Source organism: Muntiacus reevesi, chromosome 2 (assembly GCF_963930625.1).
Source record: "Muntiacus reevesi chromosome 2, mMunRee1.1, whole genome shotgun sequence".
Classification (NCBI taxonomy): Eukaryota; Metazoa; Chordata; class Mammalia; order Artiodactyla; family Cervidae; genus Muntiacus; species Muntiacus reevesi.
Window position 1 is genome coordinate 62,199,051 of NC_089250.1, and position 19,486 is coordinate 62,218,536.

The following is a 19,486-nucleotide window of genomic DNA, read 5'->3' on the forward strand; positions in this document are numbered from 1 at the left end:
CAATAGCACTTCCACTTAGATCACTAGCCATAGTTAAGTCACACAGCCACACTGGGAAGTGTTGTTTTTATCCTAAGTAACAGTCTGCCCAAGTAAATCTCAAGATTGTATTAAGGAGAAAGGAGAGTGAATTTGGGAGTAGATGCCCTTCTCAGACAAAACCTCCTTTACCTAGCCCTGTTATATTTGGCTGAATTTAAGAGACAATCTCAGAAACAGCAGCTTTAAAAAGATCAAAGTGTATTTCTGTTTTCTTACTTAAAAGTAGTCGTGGGGAGTATTTCATTTTTAAGGTGGTTTTAGGAGTATGTTGTACTGCGACATTTTTGTATTTAACTACTAAGTACTTAAGGAGTGTGATGTTGTGTTTTCCTTCAGTATTTTATCTTACAAGCAGATTTATGTCATATTAACATTGTTCCTCAGAGACAATGGACCCCAGATAGCCTATGTACGGGACTTCAAGGCAAAGGTTCAGTATTTCCGTTTCTGGTGTCAGGTTAGTACCAGTACTGTATTTCCGTACTCCTTTTATTATGTTGCTTACACAGTCAGTGATTGTAGAATTAATTAACGTGTAGACAAACAGGTAAAATATGGAAGGGTTGGAATTTTTCTGTTTTTAGATTCAAGAAATAGATTTATCACTTAGGTAATTTATGACTTCTCTTGTCCAGAAGAATAAATTTAAAACCATTTGAATAAGGAAGCATTGCTACTCACTTCGGTACTCATTATTTTCAAGTTGGAAAAATCTTCAAATGAGTTAAAACTTTTTCTGGTATATAAATTGTAACCAGCTCCTTTCATATCTAGCATTTGATATGACTTTGATAGATCCATATGTATGTGTCATTTTGATAGATACATTAGTACACATATGTGATTATATTCAGAGTATTTTTAACAGACATTATCAATTATTTTTAATATAAACGTTTAGTGAATTAGTGGTTTCTTTATGGGTTCTCAATAAAATTAATGCACTAGTCCAAGTGTGACTGTGATGAATATTTTAAAATTTCAAACTTATAATTAATTGGTCCCATGTAAACCAAAAAAATTTGAATTAGCTTTTTGAAAATTTAAGTAAAAATTTGACTCATTAAGTAATCACTGGTGTGTACAACATCTTGCTTTCTTCTGTTTTTTATATATCAGATGATCTATAATTAGCATGAATACTCACAAATGTATGGTTAAACATTATTAAATAAAAATTCATATTCATAGTCTACTTGTTACTGTAAATGAAAAAAAGTAAGTAAAACTTTATTCTTTTGGTTTTTTGATAGGCCATTTTAATGGTGAGAGTTGACTTAAGACATTCTTATATTTCAGCAACTGGCCATGCCACAGCACATAAAGATTACAGTGACAAGAAAAACATTGTTTGAGGATTCCTTTCAGCAGGTACTGTTTTATTCACTCAATGGCTTGCCCCCTGGCTTCCAACCCAAAACCTTTGGTGCTGGCAGTTTAATCTAAACACTTTGATGAAATCCTTGAATTTTTTAAGTCTAATTTCATCATCAGATTCCTTAGTACTTAAAATTTAGGAAAATGCAGGTAGCTTTGGGTGTGTATGTTTTGTGTATGTGTATGTTCTATGCTTTTGAAGTGTCATAGTAATTTAATACTAGTTTCATGTTTCCATTTCTAAGCTCGGTATTTGATTTGAAATTGATATTTAAGTAAGAAAATAGGCTTTTGGTAGATAAACATCTGCCAAAGTTCCATATGATCAAAATTCATATGAACATTGTTGGCTCCAGATAGAGAAAGAGGGAGAACTTATATTTATACTTCTGTATTACTTGCATTTTTATAATAAGCATGTTTATTCTTATAATTTTAAGAGCTTTTTTATGTAGTAAAAAGTGTAATTGGTCACTGATGACAGTATCTAAAAATAATGTTCTTAGGAGTAGTCTCAAATGTTTTAATTGTCTTTAGAACCTGAGTTAATTTACTACTTGGTTTATTTTACAACTTTGTTTACCAACCAAATGCAGCTAAGTATTAAGTGATTGGGCTTCCCTGGTAGTTCAACCAGTAAAGAATCCACCTGCAATACAGGAGTCACAGGAGTCTCAGGAGACGTGGGTTCGAATCCTGGGTTGGAAAGATCTCCTGGAGGAGGACATGGCAACCCACTTGAGTATCCTTGCCTGGAGAATCCCATGGACAGAGCAGCCTGGCCAGGCTACAGTCCATAGGGTTGCAAAGAGTTGGACATGACTGAAGCAACTGAATACGCACACAAACATTAAGTGATTGTTGTATGAAAATAACCAGTGGGAAAAATATCTCAGTTTGAAAACTTCCAGTTCATTCTTATTTTATGGACAGATGTGAATGTGATTCTTTATTATCAAACTTTTATGATAATTTGGTAGCTATAGCTTCACAAAGTGCCAAGCTGCATGCAAACAGAAAAAAGATTGAGATAGTTGACAATGGCTGTCTGCTTACTTTCAGAAGCAGTTACATTCCTTGCTAATGGAACCTGTTATTAACATTGAAGGGAAATACCTGCTAAGTAGGAGCAGATAGTTTTTTAGGAACAGAACTTGACTAAGGCCACTTTAGGGAATTATGAGTCATTCTCTTAGTCTGATGTAAGGAAAGCTCCAAGGCCATTCTCTGTCCCATTGTTGCCTCTCTGTTCTTTTCATGTTTGTAACCAGTATGTAGTCACTGAGTGGTCAGTCCCTGGTGAGCCAGTTTCTTGGAACGTGACTTGATGATAGCAGTGCTGAAAAGATGCAGACATGAGTAAATGTCCCTTTAGCATTTGACACCTGGAGACTTTTGCAGAATGACAGATCAGGTGATGCTAAAACAGTTTTTAAAAATTCTTACCCTAGACTGTACACCCATCCAATAAATGTGAAATATAAACTTAAAAATGGGATTGCTTTGGAAGAGTGACATATAACAAAAATAGCATCAGATTTTCTTCATAATGTTTGGGTAAAGTTGTTTAAGGTAGTGTGTTTTTTGACATAGCAAAACTGCTTATGGGGGAAATGGCAGGAGAAACATTTCTTTTTTTCCTTCATATTGTGTGCTGGGTGTGCTAAGTCGCTTCAGTCATGTCTGACTCTTTGCGACCCTGCCAGGCTTCTCTGTCCTTGGGATTCTCCAGGCAAGAATACTAGTGTGGGTTTCCATGCCCTCCTCAAGGGGGTATTCCCTACCCAGGGGTTGAACCCGTGTCTCTTACATCTCTTGTGTTGGCAGTCGGGTTCTTTACCACTAGCACCATCTGCAAAGCCCTCCTTCATATTAGACATTTGTTAAAGGGTATTATTTAAAGATATTTTTTACAGGGGAACAGCAAAAGAGATCAGGGACTATCCTACAGTTTGGGGAGCAGCCACAGGGACAAAGAATAACCAGAAGGACCAAGAAATGAACAAAAAAGATAATTTTAACTTATTTTCATTGGTATATTTGTAGCCTATAGTATTTGTAGAACATTTGTCATAAGCATCAAATTATTTGTTTCATGTGGGATATGAATTCATGAAAGTATAGGAACTGAGAGATCCCTAGGGCCTCTCTAGATATTTAAATTTGATCGTTCATTCTTGTCCCTTCATAAAATAGAATCATTGTATGGACTTTCTTCTCTCTGTGTCATTTTTTTTTTTCTAAGAATAATATTTATAATCTACATGCCCAATTTTGGGCAAGTATTTAAATACTTTTAAAAAAGAAGAGCCTGACTGACCTCTCCACTGTCGCTCAGTAATGTCACTGTCCTAAAAATGTAAAGGTGATCATATTAACTACTGTAGTAGAATACAAACTTTGAGCAGTTTTTCCAGTTTTCCACTGAGAATGAGTTTCCAAGGTAACTGTTCTCTCACAGCCGCTGTTTTTCTTTTCCAAGTTAGCCAATTAGCTATTATGTGTACCTTTTGGGTATAAAACAAACTGAAACCTGCCCAAACCAAATAAGGACCTAACTTCTGATCGTGGTCACAGTTACTCTGCTCTAAGCAAGTGAGAGAAGGAATTTTGTCAGTGGTAGGATCATTTAAAAGAAAATTATATATAAAGTATACAGAAATATAGATATGTGTAATTTGTAAAATATTATGAAACTTTAATGTATTTTCTGTATGTGTGGAATTGACCAAACTACAAACAACATTCTATGTCCTGAGGAATTTAAGTTACTTAAAATGAAGGAGATTTCTAACCCGAAAGTAAGTGATTAAGGTGTTTCTACTTTTACCAATTCTTTTATTTTATTTTTTTTTTGGTAGATAATGAGCTTCAGTCCTCAAGATCTGCGAAGACGTTTGTGGGTGATTTTTCCAGGAGAAGAAGGTTTAGATTATGGAGGTGTAGCAAGGTAGTGATAATATGAATACTCAGAACTTAGTTCCTTTCCTCCAAAGGTATCATTACACTTTGCTTGCAAGTATTTTCTCAATTTTCTATTTCAGGAAAATGAAATGTAGCAAGTTTTTGTACCTTTATTAAATGTTGCAGTTATAAAACTTCAAAAATCATTAATTCAACACTTCTCTCTCTAAGATACTGCTAGTTGATTTCACCCACATCATTCATCAGGATAATTCTGTGAGAGAATTTTACAGGTAATAATGAGGTATAGAGACTCACCGGAGACACATAACTAAGTTGTAGAGCCTGGATGCAAGTTTCACATCATCGAACTAGAAGAAGCCAGTGTTCATTAGACTGCATCATATCTGTTCCATAGAATATACAAGGCCCTAGAGTGTTCAGGTCACTTTCCCCAACATAGACTGCTGATAGAAATAGTAGTCATTCAGTTCCCAACTGAGTTTAATAAATATATATCTGTTTTTAGAGTATAAAAAGCTATATAAAACAGGACTTAAAATTTTAAATTCTCCTTTCTTAATGTTGAAGCTTCTAATCAAACTCTGGAAGACAGACTCAAGCAGCAAGTTGCTTTGCTTATTCCATAATGATATATCATACACAGTTAAAAATTTGCATATCAGTGGCCTTACAAAAAGCAAGGATTTCAAAGTCAAGATTGCATTTGAATCCTTTTTCTGTACTTATTAGTATGACTTGGGGCAACTACCTTCATCTGTATACTAAGAGTGATCATAACTGCTTCTCTGGGATTGCTGTAAAGTGTAGAAATATAGTTTATTAATATCCTACTTCAGACCCTGAGTCTTTGTGGAGTCACTAACTGGTCACTGCATTTTAGTGGTTTTTACTTAGGTTTTGTTTCAAACTTCATATTTCAAAATGTATGAAGTAATCACAGGTAAATAAAAATATGAGTAGAAACATTTAATTTTGTACAAAGTAAAGAGAATTCAGGAGGAGGATAATCATTCATTCCTAGCTAGAAAATTAATCAGTAGTATTAAGTATAAGCAGGATTACCACCAGAGGCCATAAATCAAAAGAAAAAGAAATCTCGGGCATAAATTGATAAACTGCTCCAGATTCACTCTGCCTACTGTTCTGCCAGATCCTCACCCCTGTTACATAGTAACTATAATCTTACATTAGTGTTGGTTGATACTTTCACAGCATTTGAATTAGAGCTTCTCAGTGTATTTTTCTAATGAATGAGTAGCTCAAATTAAGTGTTTTATTGCTTCTGTGAAATTGGAAGTTTTTTCATATTTAAGAGAGCAGTAGCACTTAATGAGCATCACTGAGGGGCTTGGACATGGGTGGAATAATGTTAGACTTATTTCAGCGAATCTAACCACATGGGTCAGCAGTGAAGTTTAAACTTGCCTATGTTTAGTATTTCACTGATTCTAAGACTAAAATTTTTATATTTTAACATCTCTGAAACTGAGATGTGTATTACAGTTGGAAAATATTTTTAGTGGCTTATCAAATAATGTCTTTAAAGTCAATGATGTCTTAGAGCCTTTGAAATAAGCAGTGTGTAAATATCTTTGTAAAATAGATAGCGGTTTGTACAGAAGCTGTAAAAATCAGTGTGAGACTAGAGAAATATCAACACCTGAGGAGTATAGATTCCTGAGAGCTTTATAGCACTGCTCTTTGATTTATTGGTATGATTACTTACAAGATTTTTCACCCTAAATTTTCTTTTGGTTTCAGAGAGTGGTTCTTTCTTTTGTCACATGAGGTGTTGAACCCAATGTATTGCCTGTTTGAATATGCAGGGAAGGATAACTACTGCTTGCAGATAAACCCCGCTTCTTACATCAATCCAGATCACCTGAAATATTTTCGTTTTATTGGCAGGTTTATTGCTATGGTAAGTGCAAGTGGAGAGCTGTGTTTACTTTGCTAATTCAGCCATACTAAAGTATTGTGCCTTTATCTTTCTCGTTTGAAATTTTCTCATCACTGAGACATGTCTTAAGATTGGGTTGTTATATCTTCCCTTTTCCCAGAAATATTGTGTAATAGATTGTATGATGGGGAGTTGGTTTTATTTGTCTTTTAACTGAAGAACTCATCTTAACATTCTGAAAATACAGTGACTATTATAAAATTATGGATTGTTTTCTTCTTATATAGGCTCTGTTCCATGGGAAATTCATAGACACAGGTTTTTCTTTGCCATTCTATAAGCGTATCTTGAATAAACCAGTTGGACTGAAGGATTTAGAATCGATTGATCCAGAATTTTACAATTCTCTCATCTGGGTTAAGTAAGTTTGTTTCCTTTTAATTATCAAAATATAATCTGTATGTTTTCTTTTTAAAAAAAAATGTATTTCTTTGACTTTGCTGGGTCTCAGTTGTGGCATAAGGGATCTTTGATCTCCTTTGGGGCATGTGGGATCTAGTTCCCTGGACCAGGGATTGAACCTGGGCCCCCTGCATTGAAGTCTTAGCCACTGGACCACCAGGGAAGTCTCTAGTCTGTATGCTTTCATTATAGTGTTGGTAATGTATTCAGACTGTAAGCATGTAATTGGTTTACTGAATTTACATGATTTATATTAAATCTGTCTCATTATTCAGTATGATTATTTTTATAGAAATATACCCAAAAATCTTAGGCAAAATATGACTATTAGAGCATCATGTTCCAGCTTTGTTATTCTGATGTTTCAGTTTAACAATAGTTATTGAAGAACATATTGCTTCCCAGGTGGCTCAGTGGTAAAGAATCCACCTGCCTATGCAGGAAGACAAGGATTTGACCCCTGAGTTGGGAACATCCCCTGGAGAATGAATTGGCACCCCACTCCAGTATTCTTGCCTGGAGAATCCCATGGATAGAGGAGACTGGCAGGCTGTAGACCATGATGTCACACAAAAGTTGGACAAGACTTAGTGACTAAAACATTAATTACTGAAGAACATAGTGCTTTAGTTTTAAAAAGAACCTTAAATGATTGAATTAGTGTAACAGTGTTACTTTCATTTGGGCAGAGAAAACAATATTGAGGAGTGTGGTTTGGAAATGTATTTCTCCGTTGATAAAGAAATTTTAGGTGAAATCAAGAGTCATGATTTGAAACCCAATGGTGGCAATATTCTTGTAACAGAAGAAAATAAAGAGGAATATATCAGGTAAGAGAGAATGCTTTTTTTGGCATAGTTTTTAACCTTTCTGTTGGACTATATATAGCACGTTGATAAATTGCTTAGTACTAGTATACAGTATTTCAAAAAGTATTATTTGCCTTTATACTAATTATTATGAGACCTGATTGTATGTTATTAAGGACATAATTCACCACTTCCTATCTTGTAAGTACATTGAGAGGAACAAATACCATAGGAGACATCGCTTTATCTAGTTATAATCATAGAACTGGAATCTGATGATGTTTAATTTGAGACTCGATGTTTGGGAAGGATTCAGTTCTATAGAAATAGAGCAAAAGTCATTGGAAGCAGTACATAGGACGGAAAGCACAAGCCACAGACTGTGAGTAGGGTTGCCGCAGTGCGTGGTGCTGTCGGGAAGCTCGAGATTAATAGCCCCTTGGCCATGTCCAGTGCTTCAGAAGCCAAGGAAAGGGAATCTTTAGACAGTGTGGTGGCTAGTAAGTTATGATGATCCTTACAACAGAACTATGGCCCAATGGTAGATATAGAGGCCAGGTAACAAGAAATTAAGGACTAAGTTCAATAGACAGTATAAATTTCTTTGTGACAAGCCTGACAGCAAAGCACGTGAAAGGTAGGATAGACTCTTGTGGAGGCAGCAGGGTAGAGGGACTACCGTGAAGGTTAATTCAGACTGTAAGCCTTACAGAGAATTAATCTAGTGGATGTTAATGAGTTTCATCTCCCCTTTCTGGTATATTTCAGTGTAACCAGAAATATGGAGATTTATAAAATAATAGAAAAGTACTTTGAATGTATTTATAAAGTAATAGAAAAGAATTTTGAACAGATGGGCCTTTCAGTTTTTCTCCAGAAGTGGAAGTCTGAAGGGTAGAAGCAGTGTTGGATCACCCTTTTAAATACCAATTCTGTACCTACTATGCCGTCTAACATCATGGCATTGAAAACAATCTCAATTTTATATGAGATGTTTTTGTGGGGAATATTGAAAGATCAGGTAAAATTTTTAAGTAAAATGATTTTCTTAGTGTATTCTCTTATGCTGTGCTTTCATACTTTTAGTCTCGAGTTATTAGTTCACTCACATTCTCAGCACCAGTTGATATGGGTGAGATTTCACATAACTGCTGCTGCTTGAATTCCAGCTTCTGGATCTCTTGCCTGTTTTTCTACTTTTCAAATACTTATATATCCTCTCCAACTTTCTTGTGATTAATATTTGCATGGCATATCTTCCTCTATGCTTTATTTTCAGTCCTTTGTCTTTCTGTTTAAAGTATGTTTCTCATAAGCAGAATATTCTTAGGTCTTAGTATTTTTATCCAGTCAGATAATCTTTATTTTTAATTGCATTTAGTACATTTAAGTTGAACGTTGTTGCTGACATGATTGGACTTAAGTCTGCCACCTTGCTATTTGTTTCTTCTTTTTCCCAATTTCTTTTGTTCCTCCTTTCCTGCCCTCCTTTGTATTACTGATTTCTAGTTTTCTTTTTGTATATCTTTGGTGTTTTTCCTCACTATACCTCTTTAATTTTTTAATGATTGCTCTAATGAAAATATACATCCTTAACTTACACTTTTAATTAATTTTATACTGCTACATTCATATATGTATGTAACATTGTAATTTATAACTAATATATGAGACTTATAATAGTATAATTTTATCTCACTTCAGCCATTTGTGCTATTTTTATCATTGTATTTCTGATGTTTATAACCCTGTAATACTATTTTCTTGCTTTAAGAAATCAATATATTTTAAGAAGAAATGACCACATTACCATTTCTAGTTTTCATTTCTTTCTACAGATACATTTTTTTCACCTGGGATCATTTCCCTTCAGCTTTAAAAATTTCCTTCACCATTTCTGTTAATGTGTGCTTGTTGGCAGTGAATTATCTCAGCTTTTATCCAAAAATACATGTATGTCACCTTCAGTATTTGAAGGATATTTTCACTCGATTTAGAATTCTAGGTTTGTAGTTTTTGGTGTTTTTTTTGGTTTGTTTTTTAGCACTTTTTTCCAATGCTGTTATTCCATTATTGGCTTCTGTTTTTGATGATGTGAGCCATTGTTTTTATTTTCTGGATGAAGTGTATGCTTTCTTCTCTGGTTTTTAAAAGATTTTGTTTTCTAAGCATTTTTACTCTGATATATCTAATTGTAATTGCTTTTATATTTATCCTTTCTGGCATTTTGTAAGCTTCTTGTGATTGATGCCATTTTAGCAGTTACGGAAAATGTTTGTGCTTTCTCTCTATAGATGTTCCTTTTGCTTTGGTTCCTTCATACTCCAGAGACTTTAGTTACATGTATATTTAACCTTTGATATTATCCCAGATGATGTTTGTATTTTTTTCATTTTCTCTGTGATTCAGTTTGGGCCATTTTGATTGATCTGTCTTTGAATACAGTGCTCTTAAACTCATCCAATTAAATTTTCATTTCAGATAGTCTTAAATTTCCCTTTGGTTCTTCAAGAGTTTCTGTGTTGAGAATCTTCATCTGTTCGTACAGTTTATCCATCTTGTCCTCCAAATTGTTTAATACATTTTAATAGTTTTTTAAAAGTATTTACTAACTTCAACATTGGGCTATCAGTTTTCCCAGTATTATTTATGGACTTTTTTCTCTTATGAGTCACATTTTTCAGTGTCTTTGCACTTGTATTCATTTTTTCATTGTGGCTAATACATGGCAGAGACTCTGAATTCTTTTTTTTTTTTCCTTTGAAGTATATTTGTCAAAACTTTGTTTTGACAAAAAGTTAAGGACAGATCACATTCATTTTTGTGAATGCTTGCTAGAGCTACTGTATTTCCATTTTGCTTTTAATCCTAAAACATATTATTTATTCCTTAGAACATGGTTCCATAGTCCTTACAGTGGAAAGCCCAGGTATTTTCCATGTAACTTGTGAGAATTAAACTTAAATTCTGTCTCCACTGCACTAGGTGACTGCCAGAATTTCTGCTTGGGTCTTTGACTCTCCAGTTGTTCACTGGACAGGGTTCCCTGGCATCTCATCATTTTGCACATTTTGAAGTCAGTTAAGGATTTAAAGTGCAGATTTCAGAATTCCCTCTGTCTTTTTTCTTTCAGGGATTTTTCTGTAGCTGCTTTGGCAGCTTTAAGCTGTCAACCTTGTGTCTCCTCAGCCCACTGATACTGTTGTTTTTAGTTTGAGTTTCATTTCCCTGTGCTCTTTGTAAACTGGTCAGTGCCCTCAGAGGAAAAGTGTAGTAAATGTGGCTCTGTTCCAGTGTGCCAGCCTCCTTCAAGAATCTTGTCTCCACCAGTTTCTGCCTGCCTTTGGTTTCTCTCTGATGCCTTCAGACATGTGCTATCTATAACTTGCCCAGTGTTTGTAATTATAATCACCAGGGAGGTTAGTCCAATACAACCAACACTGCTATTTTCCAAAATTTCAGTTTAATAAACTTTAGAACTCTTGTTGTCTGAAATTGTTATCAAGTAATCAAATGCCTAAAATACGTGTTTGTTTGCTCATTAAAATCATTCTGTAACAAAGCAGAAAGTTTTTTATTTGATGTGATTTTGACTGTTCACATTGATATATATCTTTGTAGATGAAAATTAGAAGAAAATTGAATCAGATACAGTCAGTATGTCCAAAAATTTGAGTCAGTAAGTAGAAGTTGAGCATTGAATATTTGATGTAAAGGAATTATTGTTACCTATTTTGTGTGATGATAGAAATATAGTTATATATTTAAAAAAGAGACCTAATAGAAATATATACTGAAATACTTGTTTAAGATGAAATTACACGCTGTCTAGGGTATGGATAGAGGCATAATGAAATAAGATTGGTATTGTCTTGAAGCTGAGATATCTGTACATAGGGTTCATTTATTTTACTTATGTGTATTTGACACTTTTCATAATAAAGTTTGTAAAAATTATTTTTGTACTCAGAATTTAAGGTAAAATCTAAACTTCCTCATAGTCTTTTTTTATAATTATTTACCAGAATGGTAGCTGAATGGAGATTGTCTCGTGGTGTTGAAGAACAGACGCAAGCTTTCTTTGAGGGCTTTAATGAAATTCTTCCCCAGCAGTATTTACAGTACTTTGATGCAAAGGAATTAGAGGTAATGAGTTCTCCTTTCCTTTGAAGCATGCTGGTAAATAATGCTTTCAGGTATCTGTTTTCAGCTCACTTCACTATTTTTCCAATGGCAGTAATATTTTTTTTTTTCTGGTAGTATGTTTCTGAAGAATCCCCAGTGGTTAAAAGTCTATAATTTATCCAAAAATATAAAGTTTTCCCAAAGGTATTAGAACCTTTGCCCAGTGAGTAACTGTTCACCTGAATATGTGTATATATGATACCAAACTTGGAAACTCAACTTTTATAAGTAATATAGCTAAAATTTTGATGAAATTCTTGACACACACATTTTTAGCTAAATTCTCCTGATTAATTTTTGAAAATCGTTTAATATTAGTCTTATCTATGTCTAGCATTTTTTATATAGGTTGTACATTTACCTAAAGAAACTATTTGTCTTTTTTATCCCTAAAGGTTCTTTTATGTGGGATGCAAGAGATTGATTTGAATGATTGGCAAAGACATGCCATCTACCGTCATTATACTAGGACAAGTAAACAAATCATGTGGTTTTGGCAGGTTTGTCTCAGTTTCTTTCTTTTGGAAGATAAACCATAACTTTGTAGAAAATGCTTACCACATATGGAAATGTGTCATAGAACAAAATGTACCAGTATGTTCAGGGTCCTCATTCCATTCTATGCATTGTAATAAGTGAATACAGAATACAGCATTCTTTGACTAGTGCCAAGTAAGCAACATACACCTTGCACCTTTGCCCAGAGAATAAGATAACGCCAGGTAATAATGCTCCCCTGCATTTGATCTAAATGCTTTTGAGGATTGTATAGAACTGTCTGAACTATGATTTTCATTATTCATATCTCATTAAGAATTATTTAATGTTTAGAACTTTGAGACCCTTGGTTTGGAATCATAATGGTGTCTCCTCAAAAATTTCTGCTACAAGCACCTGAAAAATTGCTCACTAATCATTAGAAAAGTGCAAATCAAAACTAAAGTGAAATGTACACACATTAAGGTCTTTAATAGCACCCATTTAAGGTGTTATTTTTAAAAAATGAAAAATATTCATCCTTGGTAAGGATGTGGAGAAATTGGAATTCCTCCTACATTACTGGTGACAATATAAAATTGTATACTACTGTGGAAAACAGTTTGGTGGGTCCTCAAAATGTTAAATACAGAATTATCTTATGGTTCAACAATATATTCTTTTGGTCATACCCAAAAGAATTTAAGGCAGGAACTCAGATACTTATCATATAACTATGTTCATAATCAGCATTATCCATATTAGCCAAAAGGTGGAAGCAACTTAAAATGTCCATCAACAAATTATTGGATAAACAAAATGTGGTATATACATACGATGCAATATTGTCCAACCTTAAAAAGAAAGGAAATTCTAACACAGGCTATAGCATGGATGAACCTTAAGGATATTATGCTAAGTGAAATAAGCCAGCCACAAAAGGACAAATATTGTATGATTCCACTTATATGACGTATCTAGAATAAACAAATTTATAGAGACAGAAAGTAGTATAGAGGTTACCAAGTACAGGGGAGAAGGAAGGCAGAAGCAAGGGGTAGGTTTAAAGAAATGAGTTTTTGTTTGGTAAACTAAAATTTTGGAAATGGTGGTGATGGTTACACAACAGTGTGAATCTGTTTAATGTCATTGAATTGTATACTTAAAATGGTAAATTTTTATTTTATATATATTTAACCACAGTAAAAAAAATTTTTTTCTTAATACCTACTTTTTATGTAAAGAAACTCGTAAGAAGGGAAGAGACATTTGTATACTTTTGGATGATCCATGTTGATGTATGGCAGAAACCAACACAATATTCTAATTACCCTTCAATTAAAAATAAATTAAAAAAAAAATCATAAGCTGAAATGACCAAGCTTCTATACAGTAAGATAAATTTCTTTCCAAAAATTTGGCTGAGCCAGAATTCTTGTGCTGCAGGCTAGAAAGCATTCTATAGAAACTTAATGTTTTGAGTCAGGGTTGTAGGGGTTAAAAACCACATAATTCTGGCAACACATAGCTACACCAAAACATAAAGAACATTGAGAGAACATTCCTGGGATATATCCAGGTCAGGATTTGTGAGCTTAATTTCATTTGTTCATAAAACCAAAAAGTCTGTTCTAACTCAAACTCTGCGTCCTTGGTAACCACATGTATGTCTGTTGGACAGGCAGATCTAGGGGTAAAAGGAGGGTGCCCTAGAAGAGCTGATCTTGAGGCTGCACGTGTAGGGCACACTTCTTTTTCTGTTTACCTATAAGGTTGTGGTGCTAGGGTTGGTATTGGTGGATGGGGCTGATTATTGGGGCTTTTGACAAGCATGGAGAAGCTCTACCATCCATGGTAATAGGTGCATTTTCTGGTGCATGTCACCCTGGGAGTTCAACTAAGATATGAAATCATCTTTTTTCCTTTCTTGTTTAGTATTCTAAATGTCACATATGACCTATATATCTCTTTAAATGTGCTTTTAACAGTTTGTTAAAGAAATCGATAATGAGAAGAGAATGCGACTTTTGCAGTTTGTTACTGGGACCTGCCGACTGCCAGTTGGAGGATTTGCTGACCTAATGGGTATGTCTACAGGATCACACTGCTGTTACCTTAATGTGTATACAGTATATCAGAAATAGCAAAGTGTATCTATTTTCTTAATTAGATATAGTTAACCTGGATTTGTGTCAACTTTTAAATCACTTTGTAATCCTTATCTCAAAAATGTTTTTAATTCTTATGCTAGACTCCACATTTTTCAGTCCTTTGGCAAACATTTCAGTGTCTCCTGTGAGCCAGGCACTATTGTTTCTATTATACTTTAATGACTTGTTTACCACTCTTCCCTGTTATACCTGGAGCTGCTTGAGATATAGATCCATATCTTCCATCTTTTTATTTCTAGTGCCTGTCACATAATAGTCACTGATTAAATTGCATGTTGTTTAGACATGAATGAATAAGAATATTTTGTGATTAAATAGTAAGTAAATTCAGGTCTTTATTTAACACTAACAATATGCAAGTAGCATGGGATGATAGAAGTTGGAATCCTTAAGTCTGCTGGAAAAAGAGAGTCAAAATTAAAGAATCAAGTAGGTGACTTCCCTGGCAGTCCAGTGGTGAAGACTCAGCGCTGCTGACACAAGGGACGCAGGTACGATCCCTGTTCAGGGGACTAGAATCCCACATGCCCTGTGGTACGGCCAAAAGGTAAAAAAGTAAGTAGATAAGTAGACGATTTCGGATAGTATGTTGAACCAGTTCAAGATTTTAAAAACCAGACTGAAAGAATTTGGACATTACTTTGGGTTTTGGAAGCTCTGGGAGCTTTTTGAAGACAGTGGAACTTGGTGAAGCTGCATTTGAGGAAGACTTGATAGTATAGCATGCAAATAGAAAAGCGTGGAAATAGGAAGAAGCCACTAGAGCTATGATAAGAAACTGATCTTAGGAGAGAAAATAGGGATGGAAAAGGTAGAAATAAGAGGAGTTCCAAAGGTAGAAATAAGACTTGATTAGAAGATTAAATGTAAAGGAAGAATGCTTACATTTTATGCCACATGGAGAAGTTGTGAATTGTAAGGAATCTGCTAAGTGTAAGGTGACTGTCAGACAACCACGTAGAAAATTTCAATGAGAGGACAGTTTTACAGGTGTTGAGTTTAGACGTAAGAGTTAGAGAAAGTAGACTCATAAGAGCAGTGAAGCAGTGACATTTGAAGCTGTGAGAATGGATGGGCTTGTGCAGAAATAGAATACAAAGAATAGAGACCTGATGCTTAAAAAACATCTGTATTTAGGGTTGAGATAGGACTATCCTAGAGGCAGAGGAGAGGCCAGGGAGTAAAAAAGAAAAATATTTTAGTCTCTCTGAAGCAATATAGAGGGGAAGTTTTTATCTAGTGCTTCAGAGAAAGAAGTCTCAAAAAGGATAATTTCTTTTTTTTTCCTTTTTTTCAAAAAGGATAATTTCTTAGTACATTTTTGGACAGGGGCACCTTTGAGAATGCGCTCTAGTTTGAAAAAGAGAGACCATGTTGGGGTTTGGAGAGGTTAAGGAATAGTGACTAAAATGAAGAAAAAATTGCTACAAGTTTCTCAATAAAACTGGGAATTTGATTATTAAAAAAATAAGAACTAGGTCTGCTCTTAGAAATAATATTAGGATTGGGTGGAGTAATCTGAAGCAATACAGAAGGATACTTTTGGAAGACAGTAAAATTGTGATTCATCAAATTTTACAGGACAATTAGTTTAACCTTCCTTCCACCCAGTATAGGAAAAGAAAGTTGTTAAGAGTAATGTATATAATAAATAAATCTGGTGGATCTTGACCTTATCAGGTCTAATATCCCATTTTTGTAACATATTTATGTCTTTAGTATTATATAATGAAGTTGGTAGATATGAAATGTATCTACAACCTACAGAAAATACATAAACGGTAACACTAACTGTAATATCAAGAAGTTTTTAAGTGATTTATGAAGAAATTATATTTCACACATGTATATCTGGGAGAAACTACTAGAAGACACAAAAAGTTGTTCCTGTTTAAATGAGCTGATCTAAGAGAAGATCAGAAGCTCTTTCTTTATAAGAATTACTGAAATATGAAAGAACAGATAGAAAAGGTAAAAAATAATAGACTTAAATAAGTGTAAGAGGGAAATAGCCTAAATGAATTAAGGATAATATACCTGCCAAAATATAGCTGATTAAAGTAGAGGAAAAATGAGGTAGAACTTAAAGTATAATGTCTAATCTTGGAATTCCAGTATAAGCCAAGGCTCTGATATTTAAAAGGCCTCAAACCTTTTTAAAGTTGAAGTAGGTTGAAAAATAGGAATAAACGTGCAGGAGTCTATATGAAGGTTGTTTGGTTTAGGGGCAGTGTCAGTAAGATTGAAAACAACAGACAGCCTAAAATTACAGTTTATGTTTACAACATGATGTGTTACAAGTCCATAAGCATCCAGGGTAACTGATATTATTTGTCAAATAGCCTTTATCAATGAAATTCACTGAAAATCCTTCATTTCATGTTTCTCTATTTTGATATTTGATTCAGTCTATTAAAAGTAATCCAGACTCTACTGTTATATACTAATTAGCACTATTAAACTTGTCATCTGTGTGGCTAAAAATGCTATAATATATTGAGAGAATGTGCAGTACATAAACTAATAATTTCAAACTTAATTATTATTTTAGCTATCCTGTTTCATAATGACCATATCTTATGTTACTGGGCTTTTCACATAACTACTTAAGAAAACACTTCACTATTAGTAGATGCAAAAGTATTACCAATTTATATTTGTATTGTGTTTAGTCAGGTGGAACATGAGAAAATTCTTTGGCTTGACTTATTTTATACATGGCAGAACATTAAATGTGCCTGGCACTGTCTTATTCAAAAGTCCAGTAGTACTTCCAATCCTTGTGACCACCAAAAAATGCTGCTTAGGGGGCAGTAGTGATGTTTTTAGAAATTCAATACTAAAAGTTAATAACTTTAACAGCCGACTGAAGATAAATGAGAGACAAGAATTGGGTAAAAAGTGTGTGAGGGTACACCCTACAGGACTTATTGAATTCACTAGGTAGTTTACATTTTCTAAAGTTTTCACAGTTTTCTATTTAAATCAAGTTTTATAAGACAATGAGTTTTAGTTTCCCTATTTAAAATTGAAATTAAATTTTTTTTGCATTCTATCCTTATGTGAGATATTATTAATTACAGCATTCTGTTGTTCTAGCTAAGGGATGTAGATGTAACTGCATTTTCTCCTCCTTAACATGTATTAACAATATGGTTCTCAAACTTGAGCACTCATCAGAATCATCTGGAAGCTTGTTAAAATATTGTTGCTGAGCCTCACCCCTAGAGTTTTTGATTCAATTCAGTTGGGGCCTGTGTATTTGTGATTCGTTAAGTTCCCTGGCGATGCTGGTACAGCTGAATTGGGTATAGCAATTTGAGAACCATTACACTATCAAACTGTTGATGATTTTACTATATTTTAGGGAGCAATGGGCCACAAAAGTTCTGCATTGAAAAAGTCGGGAAAGAAAATTGGTTGCCCAGAAGTCATACATGGTAAGTAAAATCAGAGAGTGTTTATGTATAAATGAAATTCTTTATTATTCACCTGAAACTAACAACAATGTTAATCAACTATACTCCAAAATAAAAATTTTTTAAAGTGTAGAAAATAGCCTTTTCTCATTTATCTTGTATATCCTATAGCATATTACAAATTAGAAATGAAATATTTTCCCCATGGTATTGAATTATTTTTAATAGCTTTAGTGACATATAATTTATGTAACAAAAAACTTACCCATATCTAGTAATATTTAGTAGATTTTCAAAGAAGTAACCATCACTACAATCCAGTTTTAGGTTTCTGTCACCCCAAAACAATCCCTGTTACCAATTTACAGTTAATCCCTTTTCTCACCACTGTATTTTTTTTTTAATGTGATATTTAGAAAACACTTTAATATTTCTCTGAGGCAGAGGAAGGAATCAAATCTAGGTAGCTATAGAGAGAGATACTCTTAGCATAGTGACAGAAATAATGTTTTCTTATTATAAATGTAGTAACCACATTTCCAAAAATGTACAAAACTAAAAACCCAAGTCTTAAATACAAAAATGTTGGAATTCAATATAATGCCAACAATATTTGCACTTTATTTGTGAGACATTTCAGTGGTCATATATAGACCTTGCCAGACATTTGTGTGTTTTTCCTATCTGCCCTTTTTATGATCTTGTGTGCTCTTTTGTATTTTCATTAATACGACTTTTTAAAACAGCTTTTCATGTTTGTTGAAGAATCAGTTGACCATAAATACATGGGTTTATTTCTGAATTCTCAGCTCTTTTCCATTGATCTATAATATTTGTCCACAATGACAGTAACATTGTCTTGATTACTATATCTTTTCAGTAAGTTTTGATATTAGATATGCATTCTCCAACTTTTTCAAGATTGTTTCTGCTCTTCTGGGTCCTTTGGATTTCCTATGAATTGTAGGATCAGCTTGTCCAATTCTGCAAAGAGATCAGCTGGGATTTTGATACAAATTGATTGATTAGTTTGGGGAAGTATTGCCATCCTAACGGCATTGTCTTCTGACTCATGAATATCAGATGTCTTTCCCTTTATTTAGTTGTCTGATGCATTCCAACAGTGTTTTGTAGTTTTCATTACATAAGTCCTGCTTTTCTTCTGAAAAATTTATTCCTAAGTATTTTATTCTTTTAGAAATGATTATAAATGGAATTGTTCTCTTAATTTCACTTAATATTAATCATTGCTAGTATATCGAGATACAGTTGATTTTCTTATACTCACCTTGTACACATATATTTTGATTTGACCTTTGTCCCTTTTTTTAAACTTGGAACACACTGTGCCATTACATTATTGTGAACAGCTTATCTCAGTCATGCATGAAAACCAGTCTCATTACTTTTTCAAGTTCCATGTTTTTATTTGTTCATTTTTATAACTGTAAATTTATTTTCCCTTTGTGGATACATAATTTCTTCTGTTACCAAATATCTGTTGAGTAAGTGCTCAATCATGGCTGACACTTTGTGATCCCATGGACTGACTGTAGCCTTCCAGCCTCTTTTGTCCATGAAATTTTCCCAGCAAGAATACTAGAGTGGGTTGCCTCCAAGGTATCTTCCCAATCCACCCAGGGATCGAATCTGTGTCTCTTATGTCTCCTGCATTGGCAGGCAGCTTCTTTGTGACTGAGCCACCTGGGAAGCCCT

The 19,486-nt window shown here is 33.9% G+C and overlaps 1 protein-coding gene across 3 annotated transcripts in view; it reads left to right on the forward strand.

Moving 5' to 3' along the window:
* ITCH (itchy E3 ubiquitin protein ligase) overlaps positions 1-19,486 on the forward strand; it is a 96,316-nt gene that overhangs the window by 73,626 nt on the left and 3,204 nt on the right. For all 3 annotated transcript variants that reach the window (XM_065921849.1, XM_065921850.1, XM_065921851.1), the window contains 10 exons: positions 427-499; positions 1,342-1,413; positions 4,281-4,369; positions 6,109-6,268; positions 6,535-6,668; positions 7,399-7,539; positions 11,544-11,664; positions 12,099-12,203; positions 14,169-14,265; positions 17,719-17,791. In XM_065921849.1, the coding sequence (XP_065777921.1) occupies positions 427-499; positions 1,342-1,413; positions 4,281-4,369; positions 6,109-6,268; positions 6,535-6,668; positions 7,399-7,539; positions 11,544-11,664; positions 12,099-12,203; positions 14,169-14,265; positions 17,719-17,791 (1,065 nt within the window). The remainder of the gene's footprint in view (positions 1-426; positions 500-1,341; positions 1,414-4,280; positions 4,370-6,108; positions 6,269-6,534; positions 6,669-7,398; positions 7,540-11,543; positions 11,665-12,098; positions 12,204-14,168; positions 14,266-17,718; positions 17,792-19,486) is intronic.